Source organism: Ictidomys tridecemlineatus, chromosome 16 (assembly GCF_052094955.1).
Source record: "Ictidomys tridecemlineatus isolate mIctTri1 chromosome 16, mIctTri1.hap1, whole genome shotgun sequence".
NCBI lineage: Eukaryota > Metazoa > Chordata > Mammalia > Rodentia > Sciuridae > Ictidomys > Ictidomys tridecemlineatus.
The window spans coordinates 37,513,304-37,528,422 of NC_135492.1; the positions used below are offsets into that span (position 1 = coordinate 37,513,304).

Sequence of the window (15,119 nt, forward strand, 5' to 3'; positions counted from 1 at the left end):
GGACCTGGCCAGGGGACCTGGGGGGCCTGGACCTGGGGACCTGGGGGGCCTGGACCTGGGGACCTGGGGGGTCTGGACCCTGGGGCGGCCATCTGCAGGATCATTCCCGGGTGAGGCCCAGGAGCCAGAAGGCTGAGTCTGGACCTTGCTCTGGGGACCGAGGCCACCGAGCTGCCCACCTGCTGGTCGCCCATGTATTCCCCGAAGTGGAAGACGCGGGCTTTGAGCTCCAGCTCAGAAGCCATCTCTTCTTCCTTGGCAATGGACATGGTCATGGTGGTCACCCACTGCTTCAGCTGCTGGACCTCCCTGTCCCTGCATGGGGGAGGGGACACGGCCTCTAAGCCAATCGACCCTCTGCTTCAGGACAGGGAGTCCCAAAGGCTAGAGGGAGGGATGCAGAAGGTGAGGCTCCAAAAAACCAAAAAAAAATCTTTTTTTGGGGGGGGGGTGTGCACCAGGGGTTGATCCAGAGGCGGTTACCCACTGACCCCTGTCCCCAGCCCTTTTACTTTTTTTATTTAGAGACAGGGTCTGGCTGAGTGGCTTAGGGCCTTGCTTATTGCTAAGGCCGGCCTCCAACTGGTGATCCTCCTGCCTCAGCCTCCCCAGCTGCTGAGATGACAGGCCTGGACCACTGTGCCCGGCTCCCTCAAGGTCTTTCGGGGCCTCCTGGTCGTGACCGATGAGCCCACTACCTCACTCCTCCAAGAAGCCCTTGCTGGCCCCCAGCCATCCTGCCTGGCCCCGGCCTGGGGGACACTGCAGTAGCTCATGGCTGCGTCTGCTCCTGCCCCTGCTGAGCAGCTGGCTCTCGGCAACAGCAGGAGGACACCCTGCACAGGGACCCAAGGGTGAGCTGTGGGCAGCCGGGCCTCCCTCTGCGGCCCCCAGCCCCGGGGCCCCGCCCACCGTCCCTGCAGCCAAGAGGGGAGGGGGAGGGGGACGCACATGCGCACATGCGTGCTCTTCAGGGTGAGGTTCAGCTCCTCCAGCGTCTCCTCCATCTCCTGGGTGTTCTGGATCAGAGACAGGTTCTGCTCCTCCAGGTCCGTGAAGATGTCCAGCAGCTGCTGCGGCTCCGTGAAGAACAGCACCTGTTCCTGCAAGGATGACGTCCCGGCAGGGGCCGCAGGGGACCCTGGGCCCACGGGGGGAGGGGGAGGGGGGTGCAGGGCTGAGGGAGGGGAAGGCAGAGCCAGGCCACCGACCTCCTCATCGCTGTCCGAGTCCTCCGGCATGGGGTCAGAGCTGGGCCTGCCAAGAGGTGCTGGGGTCGGTCAGGGCTCAGAGGGGGACCAGCCTGGGTGGCCCCGTGGGTGGAGCATCCTGCCCACTTTATGGCCCTGCAGCCGGGGGGACACTTTCAAAATCCCATCAGCAACTCACTCTCCAGGTAGCATGAACCTCTCTCCAAGTTCACGGCTGCTTCACTGCCCTGTCCACGCCTACCTCAGGGCCTTTGCACCTGCGTCTCCCCTTTGCCATTCATTTCCTGAGGACCCCTCCCCCCAGCTCACTCTGCACCCAGGACATAGAAAGCACTAACGGAGCCCCGTAAGAAAAAGGGTATATCAAGGGACAGAAGTCGGCCGGCCAGCGGTGGCGCACGCCGGTCATCCCAGCGACTCGGGAGGCTGAGGCAGGAGGATCACAGGCAAGCTGGAGGCCAGCCTCAGCAGTAGCGAGACCCTGTCTCTCTCGAATGAGAGAAAGCGTTTCTCAGCGGCTCCTGTCCTCTGGGCCCTGCCACAGCTGCAGGGGAGTGCGCAGGTCCCCTGCAAGGCCCCCTCGTCCCCCGTCCTGACCCCCTCACCTCCCAGGGTCCGGCTGATTGGGCGGCAAGGGCTGGAGGCTGCTGCTGCTACTAGACAGGGCCTGTCCACCCCGTGGGGCCTGCAGAAGCTTCAGGGGCTTCTTCACAATGTGAGGCTCTGGGGGACAGAGGGTCACCTGAGTGCCCTGGTCTCAGGACCCGGAGCCCCTCCCGCTCGGGGTGACCGCGGACGTACCTCTGCCCAACAAAGAGGCCATCTTGCTCTTGACCCCGGGTCCTTAGGGAACAAAGAAAGAGAGCCCAGATGGCAGGGGCCGAGCCAAGCTTCCGGTGAGTGGGCAGCTGTGAGTGTCCAGGACCCACTGGGTCACCCACCCCCGCCCCACCCCCCTGCCAGCCTGTGACCGGAGGTCCCTGGTGGAGGACAGCCCCTGTTGGTTGGTTGGTTCCTTTATTTCGGTGCCGGGGACTGACCCCAGGAGAGAGCTCGCCCGTGGGACCACACCCCTGCCCCCTCTAATATTTTATTCAGAGGCAGGGTCTCACTGAGTGGCTGAGGCCGGCGGCCTCCAACTCACGGTCCTCCTGCCTCAGCCTCCCCAGCTGCCGGGAGTACAGATGTGCACGGCTGAAGGCCCCTGTTTTCCGAGTGGAGAGTCGCGACCCTCGGGTGCAGGTGTGGGGCTGGGCCACACGCGGGGGGCTCAGGGGGTGTGAGCCCAGCTGGGGACGTGAAGGTCGCGAGGAGCCAGCAGCCTGAGGCCTGAGGGCTGACAAGGGCCTGTCCCCTGGGCATAGGGCCCGGGCCGCCAGCAGAGCTCCCCCTGGGACCCACATTCTCTGTTCCACTACCTTTGTCCCCTGGTGCGGGGATCCCAGCGCCCTTGGTGGGGGCCTGGGCCATGTCCTTGGCCTTCCTGAGGGCCAGCCGCCGTCTCTCCTGTCCCTCCAGCCACTCCTTGGGTGACACCTTGTACAGGAAGTCCTTGTACATCTTGTACTGCTGCAGGGTGTCCTCGAACTTGGCGATCTCGCTAGGCGGGGGAAGGGAGGTCAGTCCCCCCGGCCCTGTCCCGGTCCCTGTCCCTTCGGAGACCCTCCGGTGGGGACGCGCTGGCCCCTGTCCACCCTGGGAGCTGTTGCTCTCTACAGCGGGGACCCGAGGCGCCTGCGGGCATAGAGGGCCGGTGCGCAAGGAAAGGCCGGGCCTCCACCTCAGCCTCCCGCGGGGCTCCGAGTCACTCCCTGAAGCTGGGCCCAGGTGACCAAGGGGGACGGGCCGTCCACGGGCCAGCGCAGCCTCTGGCCTCACCTCTTGACGTGCATGATCTGGATGGTGAGCTCCCGGATCTCCGCGATCTTATCCATCTTGGCTTTGGTCTCCTTCTCAGCCCTGGGAGAGGCAGGGAGGCCAGGAGGCCGGTCACAGATTGAGGCTAAAGGAGGAGTCAGCACCCTGAGCTTAGAGTCCAGGGCCAGGGTGGCCCTAGGGACTGGCCAGGGGCCAGGGGGAGGACTCAGGGTGGTCAGGGTCCTAGCTTGGCAAGAGGGGAGGCTGGGGGTGTCCAGCTGAGGTTGGACTGGGCCTGGGTGGAGGCCCTGGGTGGAGACGTAGGAGGGAGGACGTGGGGACGGGACTCACAGTCTCATGGCCTGGACGGAGTTGGCGTCATTGTCCCTCAGAAACTCGTCAAAGAGGATCGAGTCCATCTCCAGGGACTTCTGGGCCTCCTTCAGCCGGGCCTCCTCCTTGGAGGCCAGGGCCTCCAGCCTCCTGATCTCACCCCGCTTCATCTCCACGGCGTACTGGGGACCGGCAGGGCAAGGTCACGGCGCCCACCTGGGCCCTGGCCCCAAGTTGGTCGTGGCCTCCCGGGCAAGGTGCGGGAGGGGACCCACCTGGATCAGGAACATCTTCCGCTTCTGGTCGATGTAGCTGCTCAGGGTGTCGGGCTCCATTTTCTTCTCTGGAACGACAAGGCCCCAGCCAGCGCTGGGGACAGGCGCTCAGGACCTTAGGGGCCGTGACCGCCCGCGGTGACTATTCAGACATCCAAATGTCAGGAAAAAAAAAAAAAAACCAGAAAAATCACTGCAAACGCAAATTGGCCACCTCCAGGTGACTTAAGCAGGAAGAGGTGCACAGGTGACGTGCCACCTTGTGGAAGGGACTCGAGCACCAGTAGGTTTAGGTATCTGTTGTGACTGGGATGAGAGGTGTCCCCCAGAGGCTCCATCATCACCCTGAGCCACACACAGGGACGCCCGCCTGTCATCCCCGCGGCTCCGGAGGCTGAGGCAGGAGGATCGCAAGTGGGAGGCCAGCCTCAGCCACTTGGCCCTAAGTAAATTAGTGAGACCCTGTCTGTCGTGCTGTGGCTGTGAGTGTCCCCAGAGCCCCCTCTGGGAGGTGACACAGGAAGGTCCAGAGGAGGAGTGAGGGGTGTGAGGCCTGAACCCCAGCAGGGAATGGCTCCCTGGGGGTCCCCTGGTGGCCCCTGGTGGCAGGTGGGGTGTGGGGAGGAGGTGGCCCTGGGGTCTCTATTGGTCCCTGGAGAGTGGAGTCCCTGCTCCCTGGTCCCCATGGGAGCTGCTCCCTCCCCACACTCTTCCTCCATGATGTCCTGCCTCCCCTCGGCCCAGGAGTGGGGCCGTATCTGTGGACTTTGACCTCTGACCCTGAACCCCCAAAGCTGACTACAAGTAGGTTGTTTGGTTATCCAAGGGGGCCCGGAACCCCCCCCCACCTCAAAGCAGACACAAAGGGAGGCCTGGGTTCCATTCTCCAGGGTTGGGGTGGGCCAGGCGGAAGTCATGCCTGTGTCTAACTTGGGTCTCTCTTGCTGTGGTGCTAGGAAAGGACCCTCCCCCAAACCGTCCCCTCAGGCCTTGTCCCTCAGACCCTGTCCCTTCCACAGGGGTGTGACTGATACAGCAGGCAGGGCACAGGACCCAGGGGCGCTTAACCACCGAGCCACATCCCAGCCCCCGTTTTAATATGTGATTTTGAGACGGAGGCTGAGGCAGGAGGATCGCCAGTGGGAGGCCAGCCTCCGCCATTTAGAGAAGAGGCCCTGAGCAACTCAGGGAGACCCTGTTCTCAAAATAAAATATTTTTAAAAAAGGGGACGTGGCTCAGTGGTAAATCACCCCCAGGTTCCATCCCTGGTGCCAATAAATATAAATAATTTTTTTTTTAGACTGGGAGGGCGGAGACGGAGTCTCAGACAAAGCGGCCTCTCAAAGCCCTGGAAAGCGCACCCACGGTGCCTGGGGACCAGCCTGGGGAGCGGGCCCTACAGAGAATGGGGCTTCCCCAGGGGGCAGGTGGCACCTCTGGTCATGGCCAGTTTCCAGGCCGTTTCTTGCTGGAAGGCCTGCATCTGCTCCTCCTCCGCCTGTAGCTCCCTGTCCTCCGCCTCCTCCTCCAGCTGCAGCTCGCGACGCAGGTGGCTGTGCTTGGTGGACACCTTGGAGGACACGGTCGTCTTCTGGTGGAGCTGCATGGCCTTCCTCTGCTCCCGCTCCTGGGGAACGCGGGTGGTGTCAGTCACATTTAACTGAGGGCCTCGTGTTTGGAGGTGCTGAGTATCGCAGTCGCATTTAACGGAGGGCCTCGTGTTTGGAGGTGCTGAGTATCACAGTTACATTTAACTGAGGGCCTCGTGTTTGGAGGTGCTGAGTATCACAGTCGCATTTAACTGAGGGCCTCGTGTTTGGAGGTGCTGAGTATCACAGTTACATTTAACGGAGGGCCTCGTGTTTGGAGGTGCTGAGTATCACAGTCACATTTAACTGAGGGCCTCGTGTTTGGAGGTGCTGAGTATCACAGTCGCATTTAACGAAGGGCCTCGTGTTTGGAGGTGCTGAGTATCACAGTCGCATTTAACTGAGGGCCTCATGTTTGGAGGTGCTGAGTATCACGGTCTCACTTAACTGAGGGCCTCATGTTTGGAGGTGCTCAATATGACCGACAGGCCCGGGGAATTTAGAACCTTCTGGGTTTCCAAAAGAACCTCGGAACCCAGAGTGGGATGGGCAGGGTATTGTTGGTTGGCTGGAAGGTCACTGGGTGGTCTGTTGTCCCTACACCCTCGGTGTCCCCCACCCACCCACAGGATGCCACCCCGACCCAACCCTCCCTCCAGGGAGACTCCAGGACGGGAGGCAGGGAAAGCAGCCCATCTCTGGCCAAGGTCACCGCTGACTCTTGCTGTCCTTGTCCTGCGGGTCTCCTGCACAGACCCTGCCAGGTCCTCACCCACCCGCCTGCACCTTCCACCGAAGTCATTTGGACACTCTGTGTGTGTGGGGGGGTGGCTTGACGTCCTGCGGGGACCTGGCAGCTGCCACTGTCTAAGAATCCTGCATGGGCTCAGGCCCCAAGGAAGCCGTGAGCCATCGACTGTTCTAGAGCACCTGAGCTGAGGAGGAAAGGGGCGCCCGCTGCTCATCTGAGACAAGGAAGCCCCTTGGGGTGGGGTGGGGGGGGAGGGAGGTCACCAAGGGGCTGTCCCCTGGCCAGGGTACTCACCAGAATAGCCTTATTGAGCTCCTGGTCCCTGAACAGGAAGAAGTCCACGTCCCCAGACATGTGGAAAGGATTGGCCGAGAGATGGGGACCTTTGCCAGGCTCTGGGAAGGGGGGGGACGCCTTGTTGGACAGAGGAGCCAGCTCTGTCTGGCAGTGGCTGGGGTCCCCGGGGTGGGTGGGTGTGTCCCCGCAGCCCGGCAGGCAAGAGAAAACAGGAGTGAGCGGATGTCACCACCTTTGTCCTTCTTGGTCGGCTTCTCGGGATGGTCCTCGATGATGGAAGTCAGACTCTTGTTCATGGTCTGCAGGCTCTTCCCTGGGGACACACAAGAGTGACAGCCACGGCACTGAGTGACTCTCAGCCCTGAGCGAGGAGGGGAAAGACACCGTCTGTGCAGGGGGCCTCTCTGAGCCTTGGTTTCTTTTTCTTTCCTTTTTGGAGACCGGGGACTGAACTCAGGGGTTCTCCACCCCTGAGCCCCGTCCCCAGCCTTTTTTTGTATTTTATTTAGGGACAGGGTTCTCTCTGAGTTGCTTAAGGCCTCACTAAATTGTCGAGGCTGGCCTCCAACTTGGGATCCTCCTGCCTCAGCCTCCCAAGCCACGGGGATCATAGGCGTGGGCCACCCCAGCTGCCCAGCTGCTGCTGTCCAGATGTGCCGCACACACCCTTCGCCGTCCACACCTCGGGCTCTTGCGCCTCCAACCCTCCAGAACCGGGTCAGCTGTGGTCCCCAGTCACAGGCCCAGTAAGAAACGGGTCCACGAGGTTCGCGGTCAGGGACTTGGCGAGTCTGGGATTCCTGCCCCGTGGCTGGGTGTAGAGTCCCCTCCTCCACCCTGGACCCCAGGCTCCCAGGGGGCACCCGGCCCAGCCCAGGACTTACTATTGTGGGCCAGGTTGTTGAAGACCAGGGAAGACAGCATCTTCGACATCCCAGGCGCGGACTAACCGGACAATGCGCAGGCTGACCTTGGCCGACAACGATTCTCACCTGGGGAAGGGAAACAGCGCATGCGTCAGGTGCCCCGGTGGTGCCAAAGCCCCCCTACCCCCGCTTCTGGGACGGGGGGCTGGCGCAACAACGGCTTGTCCTTCACCAGGGTCATAGAGAGACTCCCTGTGTGGATTTAGTGGCCTTGATCTTTCTGTTCTTTGACCAGATTAACTCTGTCTGCCCCAGGACCTTTGCACAGGAAAAAAAAAAAAAAGAAATCCATCCTCGCTGGGACTAGGGAGGGCTCCTCTCCCTTCAAAACCAGCTCAAGCGCCACCCTTCAGAGACATCTTCCCTGAAGGACATCCTCTTAGATCCGAATTTTGTTTTCTTCTCTGCAATTCCCACTACAAGGTGATTGTTGGGGAAAAAAAAAAAAAAGTTGACTGCTAGCTGGTGGCACCCACATGTCATCGCAGCAGCTTGGGAGGCTGAGGCAGGAGGATCGCCAGGTGGAGGCCAGCCTCAGCCACTTGGTGAGGCCCTGAGCCACTCAGGGAGACCCTGTCTCTAAATAAAAAATAAAAAGGGCTGGGGACGGGGGCTCAGGGGTCAAGCGCCCTTGGGTTCAATCCCCAGTGAGAAAGAGAGAGAGAGAGAGAGAGAGAGGGGGGGGGGGTTTATTAGCAGGTACAGCAATGCACACCTGTAATCCCAAGCAGTTTGGGAGGCTGAGGCAGGAGGATTGCAAGGTGAGGCCAGCCTGGGCAACTTGGCAAGACCCCCATCCCCAACTTTGCAGGAGGACTTTGCAGGGGGACCTTGCAAGGGGGGGACCTCGCAGGAGGACCTTACAGGAGACCTTGCAGGGGGACCTCGCAGGGGGACCTTGCAGAGGAACCTCACCCCCACCGGCGCGCGCTGGCTCCGAAGCCCGAAGCCGCCGTTCTCCTTCGCCCGGTTGCAGCCGGCGCTCGGCGTTCCCCGTCGCCATGGCGACCATTCTCCCCGCCCACTGTGACGTCACAGAGGGCGGAGCGGGTGGGCGGGGGGAGCGCCGAGTCTGCAGCCTGAGCTCCCAGGCTCCCTGCGCTGAGGCTGAGGCTGAGGCCGGGCTGGGACCGGGCGAGGGTGACGCGAGCGTCCTCCTTGTCACCCCTCCCTTTTTTTTCTTTCTCCTGGAGCAAAAATAGACCTGGTCCCCTCCCGCCGGAGGCGGCTGCCCTTTCTAGAAGGGCCTTTGGCAAACGGCAACTGGTGGGCAGCGTCCGATGGAGCGCGCCTGCCCTCCCAGTGGCTCTGGAGGCTGAGGCAGGAGGATGGCAGGGTGGAGGCCAGCCTCGGCAACTGAACGAGGCCCTAAGCAACTCAGCGAGACCCTGTCTCTAAATGAAATGCAAAACAGGGCTGGGGACCGGGCTCCGTGGCTGAGTGCCCCTGGTTTGTGTGCCCTGGTGCCCAGAGGAAAGAAAGAAAACTGTCTAGAAAATGTGGCCTCGTTTGGAAATTCCATTCTGAGCCTCAGATCACTTACGGATTGAAGCCTTATTTTTATTGGCACCAGGAATTGAACCCAGGGCCCTGAACCACTGAGTCCCAGCCCTTTTCATATTTTATTTAGAGACAAGAGTTTTGCTAAATTGCTGAGGCTGGCCTCTAACTTGGGATCCTCCTGCCTCAGCCTCCAGAATCACTGAGATAACAGGTGTGAACCACTGTACCTGGCTAAAAGCCTGGTTTTTAAAAAAAAAAAAAAATAAGATGGATTGATGGAGACATGCAGGGACAGATGTCGGAGAAGGCAGGAATGAGATGGGGCAAGAACACCAGCCGGGTGACCACAGAGCGCATGCCCAAGGCATGTGGGTTCCCTACAAAATTCTTTGCTCTCTTTGGACGCTTGAAGTTCGAAAATTTTTCATAATAAAATGCTTTGGGAAAAATTTAACAATTATTCTAAAGGGTGTGCTGGTCTGTGTAGGGGTTCTGTTTGGGATTGGGGTCATCAGAGACAGGTCTGGCTGTGAGTGTCCCCAGAGCCCCTCTGGGAGGTGACACAGGAAGGTCCAGAGGAGGAGTGAGGGGTGTGAGGCCTGAACCCCAGCAGGGAATGGCTCCCTGGGGGTCCCCTGGTGGCCCCTGGAGGCAGGTGGGGTGTGGAGGAGGAGGTGGCCCTGGGGCTGTGGCTTGGGGTCTCTATTTGACCCTGGAGAGTGGAGTCCCTGCTCCCTGGTCCCCATGGGAGCTGCTCCCTCCCCCACACTCTTCCTCCATGATGTCCTGCCTCCCCTCGGCCCAGGAGTGGAGCCGCCGTCTGTGGACACCCTGAGCCCCAACGTCCACTGTCAGCAGCAAAAACTAGCCCCAGCCCATTTTTATTTTATTTTTTGGCACCAGGATTGTGGTGGATGGATGGATGGTTGGTGCTGTGGACAGGTGCTGCAGCGTGTCCAGTATGGTGTAGGAGTAGGTAAAAGGCTGGTGCTGCGGGTGGTGGCCCACGGCTGTCCTCCCAGAGGCTCGGGAGGCTGAGGCAGGAGGATCACCAGTTAGAGGCCAGCCTCAACCACTTAGCAAGGCTCTAAGCCACTCAGCAAGACCCTGTCTTTAAATAAAATATAAAAAGGGCTGGGGCTGGGGCTCCGTGGTGAAGCACCCCTGGGTTCCATCCCTGGTACCCCAACACCCCCCCCAAAAAAAACCCAGGACACTCAGCGGAGTGGGTACCCGGGGTGTGCAATACCTAAACTGGCCACGGGGCGGCGCCCTGCACCAGCTCCTCGCGGGGCCCTGGTGGCGCCGCCGGTTCTCCCAGGACTTGCAAAAGAGGAACCTTTTGTCCCCTCCGCGGTGAAAGGTTCCCGGTGACGCAGATTGTAAACAAGTTGAAAGACGCTCCGCGCGGATCCACGCAAGCAGCGCCGTGGCGACCTTGGCTTTGCCTGCCCGGGGCCGCTGTCCCCGCAGTCCCCAGCTCTGGGGTCCCTGGGGCGGGTGCGCAGAGCAAGTGGCGGCTGCCTTCCTGAGGTCCCTGTCTGAAGGGCTGCTCTGGGGACAGCAGCGACCCCCAGAGTGCCTTCCCGGATGCTGAAGGCATTTGCAGAGAGAGATGCGGGAGGGTCCCACAGCTGGGGGGGTCCCTCAGCCCAAATTCCGACACTCTCGTCCTTGCACCCCGGCACCCGATGGCAAACCTCCCCCGACCTTAAGCCAGCTCAGGACATCAACAGTTAGGAGGCCGAGGCCGGAGGATCGCAAGTTGGAGGCCAGCCTCAGCAAAAACTGAACCCTAAGCAACTCAGTGACCCTGTCTTTTAAGTAAAATAAATAAAATATAAACTAGGGCTGGGGACGGAGCTCAGGGGTCAAATGCCCCTGAGTTCAAACCCCCCCCCATCCGTATTTATTTTCCATGAAAGGGAAATAAAAACTTTCCAAGATAAACAGAAATTTCAAAAAATTACTAAGCTGGCGCTTCATAACTTATTAAAGAAATGCTGCACCCAGAAGAAATGTTTTAAAATCCCACAGCTCCCAAATGCACACATCTCATCTGAAGAGTAGCTTAAGCAAATGAGAGTCAGGATCCAAGTAAGCATTAGAAATAAATTAAAATGTCAGGAATTAATAATCATCGCACTCTGGTAACATTGAACATAAATGATCTCAACCCTCCAACGAAAAGACATGAGTTAGCGGAACTAAAACTCAAGACCCAGATCCACATGGTGGGCAAGACACCGCCACAGGCAAAGGACACGGAATGACGGACATTGATACACCATGGGAACGGAGCCCCCAAACAAGCCGGGGCAGCTGATCTCCTGTGCCTCGAAGCTGACCTCAGGGCAGAATTCATCAGAAGAGACGGAACCGCCATCCAACAAGAAGATACCGCAATATTCATGGCACCAATGTGAGAGCGACTGATTCCATAAAACAGACACTACTCAAAGCCTTGGAGAGACTTTGAATGAAGAGCAGGAGATTGAAAAAAATCAGGAGAGAAATAATTTTTTAAAAATCCTTAGAATCCCAATGAGAATAGTGATACAACTTCTCAGAACCTCTGGGAGTGGGACACTGAAGGCTGTTCTAAGAGGAAGGTTCATAGCTATGAGTGGTTGTCTGAGAAAATCAGAAAGACCCCCAAAAATACCTAATAATGAGAAAAATGAGACATCACCACAGACATTACAGAGAGAAAAACGAGACATCACCACAGACATTACAGAGAGAAAAACGAGACATCACCACAGACATTACAGCAACACAGAGGACCATCGGGGAGTGGTTTTTTTAAAACGTCTCCAATAAATTAGAAAATCTACAAGAAAATGGATATATTTCTAGACACACATGACCTGCCAACATTGGACCAAGAAGATATAGAAAAACCTAAACAAACCAATTACAGCAATTGAGACAGAGAGAGTGATTAAAAAGCCACTTAACAGCCAGATGCAGGGCACAGGCCTATCATCCCGGCGGCACAGGAGGCTGAGGCAGGAGGATGGCAAGTGGGAGGCCAGCCTCAGCAATTTGGTGAGGCTCTAAGCAACTCAGCGAGACTCTGTCTCTAAATAAAATATAAAAAGGGCTGGGGACGGAGCTCAGGGTTCAATCCTGAGCCCAATAGGGTTCAATAGGGTTAGGGTTAGGGTTTGGATTATTGCTAGGGTTCAATCCCTGGTACCAACCAACCAACAAACAACAAACCAAAGTTATTAAACAAAGAAAAGCCTAGGACCAGGCAGATTCTCAGCTGAATTGTACCAAACCTTTAAAGAAAGATCTAATGCTAATGCTCCTCAAATTTATTCCATAAAATACAAAGGGATGAAACCCATCCAAATCCATTGTCTGAGGTCAACGTCACACTCATACCAAAACCAGAGAAGGACACATCTTGAGGCAAGAAAACTACAGACCAATATCCCTGGTGAACCGAGATGCAAAAATACTTAATAAAATATCCGCCAATCCCATTTAACAACCGACTCAGGAGACTGACCGTCATGGCCGCATTGGCTTTATACCAGGAATGCAAGGACGGTTTGACTTCCCCGAGTCGATTGCTGTAACCCATCACAGAAGTAGAATTAATGACAAATGTCACGCGGGCATCTCGGTGGATGTGGTGAAGGCCGTTGACCGAACCTGGTGCCCCACTTGGGATAAAACACTGAGGAAACCCTCCTTGAGATATTGTAGCCAGGGCTATTGGGAAAGAGACGGAAATAAAGTGGGAAATAAAAATAGGAAAGAAAGAACTCAAATCCTCGCGCCATTTGCCGGTGGAAGAGGGAGACCAGACCCTTCTCTCTCACCCTGCACAAAAGCCAACTTGAAATGGATCCAAGCCCTCGGGATTAGGCCAGGAACCAGACCTAGAAGGAAATATGGAGTCAACACTCCAGCACCGAGCCACAGACAATGACATTCTCAACAGGACTCCCTAAGTCCCAGGAAATGACTGCCAAGGTTATTAGTAAATGGAGTGGCATCAAATCGAAACGCTTCTGCGCAGCAAAGGGAACGATGTGAAGAGAAAGCCTGCAGGATGGGAGGAAATCCTTGCTACCTGGCCTCATCCACAGAATACACAAAGGGTTCACAAAACTGTTCCCCAAAACTCAAATACCCCCAGTTCCCAAATGGGCCAAACCATTAGACTGACACTTATGAAAAGAAGAACTACAAATGGCCAATATGGAAATCTGTGAAAAATGTTCCATGTCATTAGCCATTAGGGAAATGCAAATCAAAACCACAGTGAGGCTCCCGGCACAGTGGTGCACACGCCTGTCATCCCAGCAGCTCGGGAGGCTGAGGCAGGAGGATCGCAAGGTGGAGGCCAGCCTCAGCCACTTAGTGAGGCCCTGAGCCACTCAGCGAGACCCTGTCTCTAAATAAAATACAAAAAGGGCTGGGGACGGGGCTCAGGGGTGAAGCACCCCTGGGGTCAATCCCTGGTTCTTCCCCTCCAAAAAAGTAAGTATCCATTGGCCTCGTCCTCCCTGTCCCCCACCCTGAACTGCCTGTCAAAGGAGGGTTGCTATCTACACCAGAGCCAGCAAGTGCCCACCACAGGGTCCGGGGGCGCCCATTGCCCCCGCAGAAATGACAGCCAGCAGGGGGCGCTGGTGAGCCGAGCATGCGCAGTGTGGACCTGCTCCTGTGCCCACATCTCCATGCAGTGGTCCCCCTGGGTGGCCGGAGGGAGGGACACAGGGCCCCGGGACGGTGTGGGTCAATTGCTCTGCAGCTGGAACTTAGTGGACTTCTTTGGAGTGGACACCCATCAGTGTCCTGTTTTTTTTTCTCAGTGTGACATCCCGTTAGTGGGACCAGAGCTGAGCATCTCTGTCGTCCCTAGATGCAGATCCAGGGCTGGGGAGCTCAGCCTGCAGGCGAGGTCACCTGCTGGACACGAATCAGCTGGACTTCCTTCCAGCCACCGAAAACCTTCAGACATCTTTGGAAATTGCATTTAAAAAAAAAAAAGGAGTGGGGTGTCTTGTTCCCATGCTGTTCCTGTGGTCAGTGCAAGACCTGGTCACTTGTGTGTCATCTCTACCCAGCCAGGGACCGCTATGTGCCCTGCTGTGTTTTTCAAATGACCCCGAATTCCTCCCTTAATCTGGCTGTGGCCAGCATCCGGCTGGGGGTGGTGGCATTTCTCGGACCTCCGAGTCCCCCTGAACAGTGGCCACCCCCAGCCCACCCTCTGTTCCTGGATTGCTGCTTAGAGTCGAGTGACAGCCGGTGACCCCCGGGGTCTGCTGGCCTTACCGGACAGGGACGGCCACCCTGGGGGAAGGGGAATGGGAACTTGTGTCCCGAGGTCGTCCCCAAAACATGTGTTCAACCTGGAGGACTTTAGCCGGGCACTGGTGACTCATTAACTCCCTGTCCCCCCCCCCCCCGGTCCCCCCCGGGGGACGTGAGCTGAACCCGTCCTTACTTCTTCTGGCTATAAATTCAGTTCCCTCCCAGAGGACATTGAAACCTTGACTGGAATTTTTCTCCCATAATTTCCATCTGTTGTGGTTATTTTATTTTATTTTATTTTATTTTTTTGGTTCCGAGGCATGACCGTTGTGCTATTTGATATTTTGGTGGAATTTGCACAAATTCCATCAAGAATTACACAGCTGGGGGGTAGAGGGGGGGGCGTGGTGGCACACGCCTGTGATCCCAGCGACTCAGGAGGCTGGGGCAGGAGGATCATAAGTTGGAGGCCAGCCTCAGCAGTTTAGCAAGACCTCAAGCAACTCAGTGAGACCCTGTCTCTAAATAAAACACAAAACAGGGCTGGGGATGGGGCTCTGTGGCTAAGTGAACCTGGGTTCAATCCCTGGTACCAAAAGGAATGACATTGCTCAGAGTTCTGCCGGGGGTAGTGGTGACCGTAGCCTTACGGAGCCATCACGGCCTTGGCAATGGGAATAGTTCCTACCTCTCAGGAAGGTGAAGGCTTAGGTGAGATGGAATTTGTGAAGCACTCGTCAGAGTATACAGCAGTCACTCATAAGTGTTAACTCTGAGTTCCGAGAAAGGGGGACTGGATACCTGACAACTTGGGATGGGGAGAGACATCTGCAAATACATGAATAATGACCAGTGTTTGGAAATCCGCTCCCACAGAGGCGGACTGGCTGTAAAGGAGGTTTGGGAGTGAAATTTGAGATCCGAGTCAAAGAAGGAGCTGTGTTGACCGGAGTGAGTGTTCCCAATAGAGGGAGCAGTGAGTGCAAAGACCCTGTGGTCAGCTGGTGCAAAGGCCCTGTGGTCAGAGGAAGCCACGTCCTTTCAGGACACTTAAGGCATTCTGGTCCCTGCGAGGATTGGAAGACATCTTCCACGC

The 15,119-nt window shown here is 57.4% G+C and overlaps 1 protein-coding gene and 2 long non-coding RNA genes across 6 annotated transcripts in view; 2 read left to right on the plus strand and 1 right to left on the minus strand.

Annotated features, from left to right (window-relative positions):
- The window catches only part of Cfap100 (cilia and flagella associated protein 100), a 12,159-nt gene extending 3,885 nt beyond the window's left edge, over positions 1-8,274 (minus strand). For 2 of the 4 annotated variants that reach the window (XM_078033368.1, XM_078033370.1), the window contains exons 1-14: positions 8,151-8,274; positions 7,199-7,301; positions 6,547-6,627; positions 6,312-6,412; positions 5,112-5,304; positions 3,677-3,744; positions 3,420-3,583; positions 3,090-3,170; positions 2,630-2,811; positions 2,013-2,054; positions 1,817-1,934; positions 1,212-1,257; positions 952-1,103; positions 180-315 (exon numbers count right to left, since the gene is read on the minus strand). In XM_078033368.1, coding sequence (XP_077889494.1) covers positions 180-315; positions 952-1,103; positions 1,212-1,257; positions 1,817-1,934; positions 2,013-2,054; positions 2,630-2,811; positions 3,090-3,170; positions 3,420-3,583; positions 3,677-3,744; positions 5,112-5,304; positions 6,312-6,412; positions 6,547-6,627; positions 7,199-7,247 — 1,413 coding nt within the window. In that variant the 5' untranslated portion in view covers positions 7,248-7,301; positions 8,151-8,274. Of the gene's footprint in view, positions 1-179; positions 316-951; positions 1,104-1,211; positions 1,258-1,816; positions 1,935-2,012; positions 2,055-2,629; positions 2,812-3,089; positions 3,171-3,419; positions 3,584-3,676; positions 3,819-5,111; positions 5,305-6,311; positions 6,413-6,546; positions 6,628-7,198; positions 7,307-7,955; positions 7,981-8,104 lie in introns of those variants that run through there. The other 2 variants (XM_078033369.1, XM_040291156.2) reach the window with 2 other exon arrangements.
- Positions 277-1,150, plus strand: LOC144371151 (uncharacterized). Its single transcript, XR_013431254.1, has 3 exons — positions 277-405; positions 604-854; positions 1,050-1,150. It is a non-coding gene; the product is annotated as an uncharacterized LOC144371151 (long non-coding RNA).
- LOC144371152 (uncharacterized) lies at positions 1,203-4,143 on the plus strand. Its single transcript, XR_013431255.1, has 2 exons — positions 1,203-3,113; positions 3,461-4,143. It is a non-coding gene; the product is annotated as an uncharacterized LOC144371152 (long non-coding RNA).
- Positions 8,275-15,119: the final 6,845 nt, after the last annotated feature.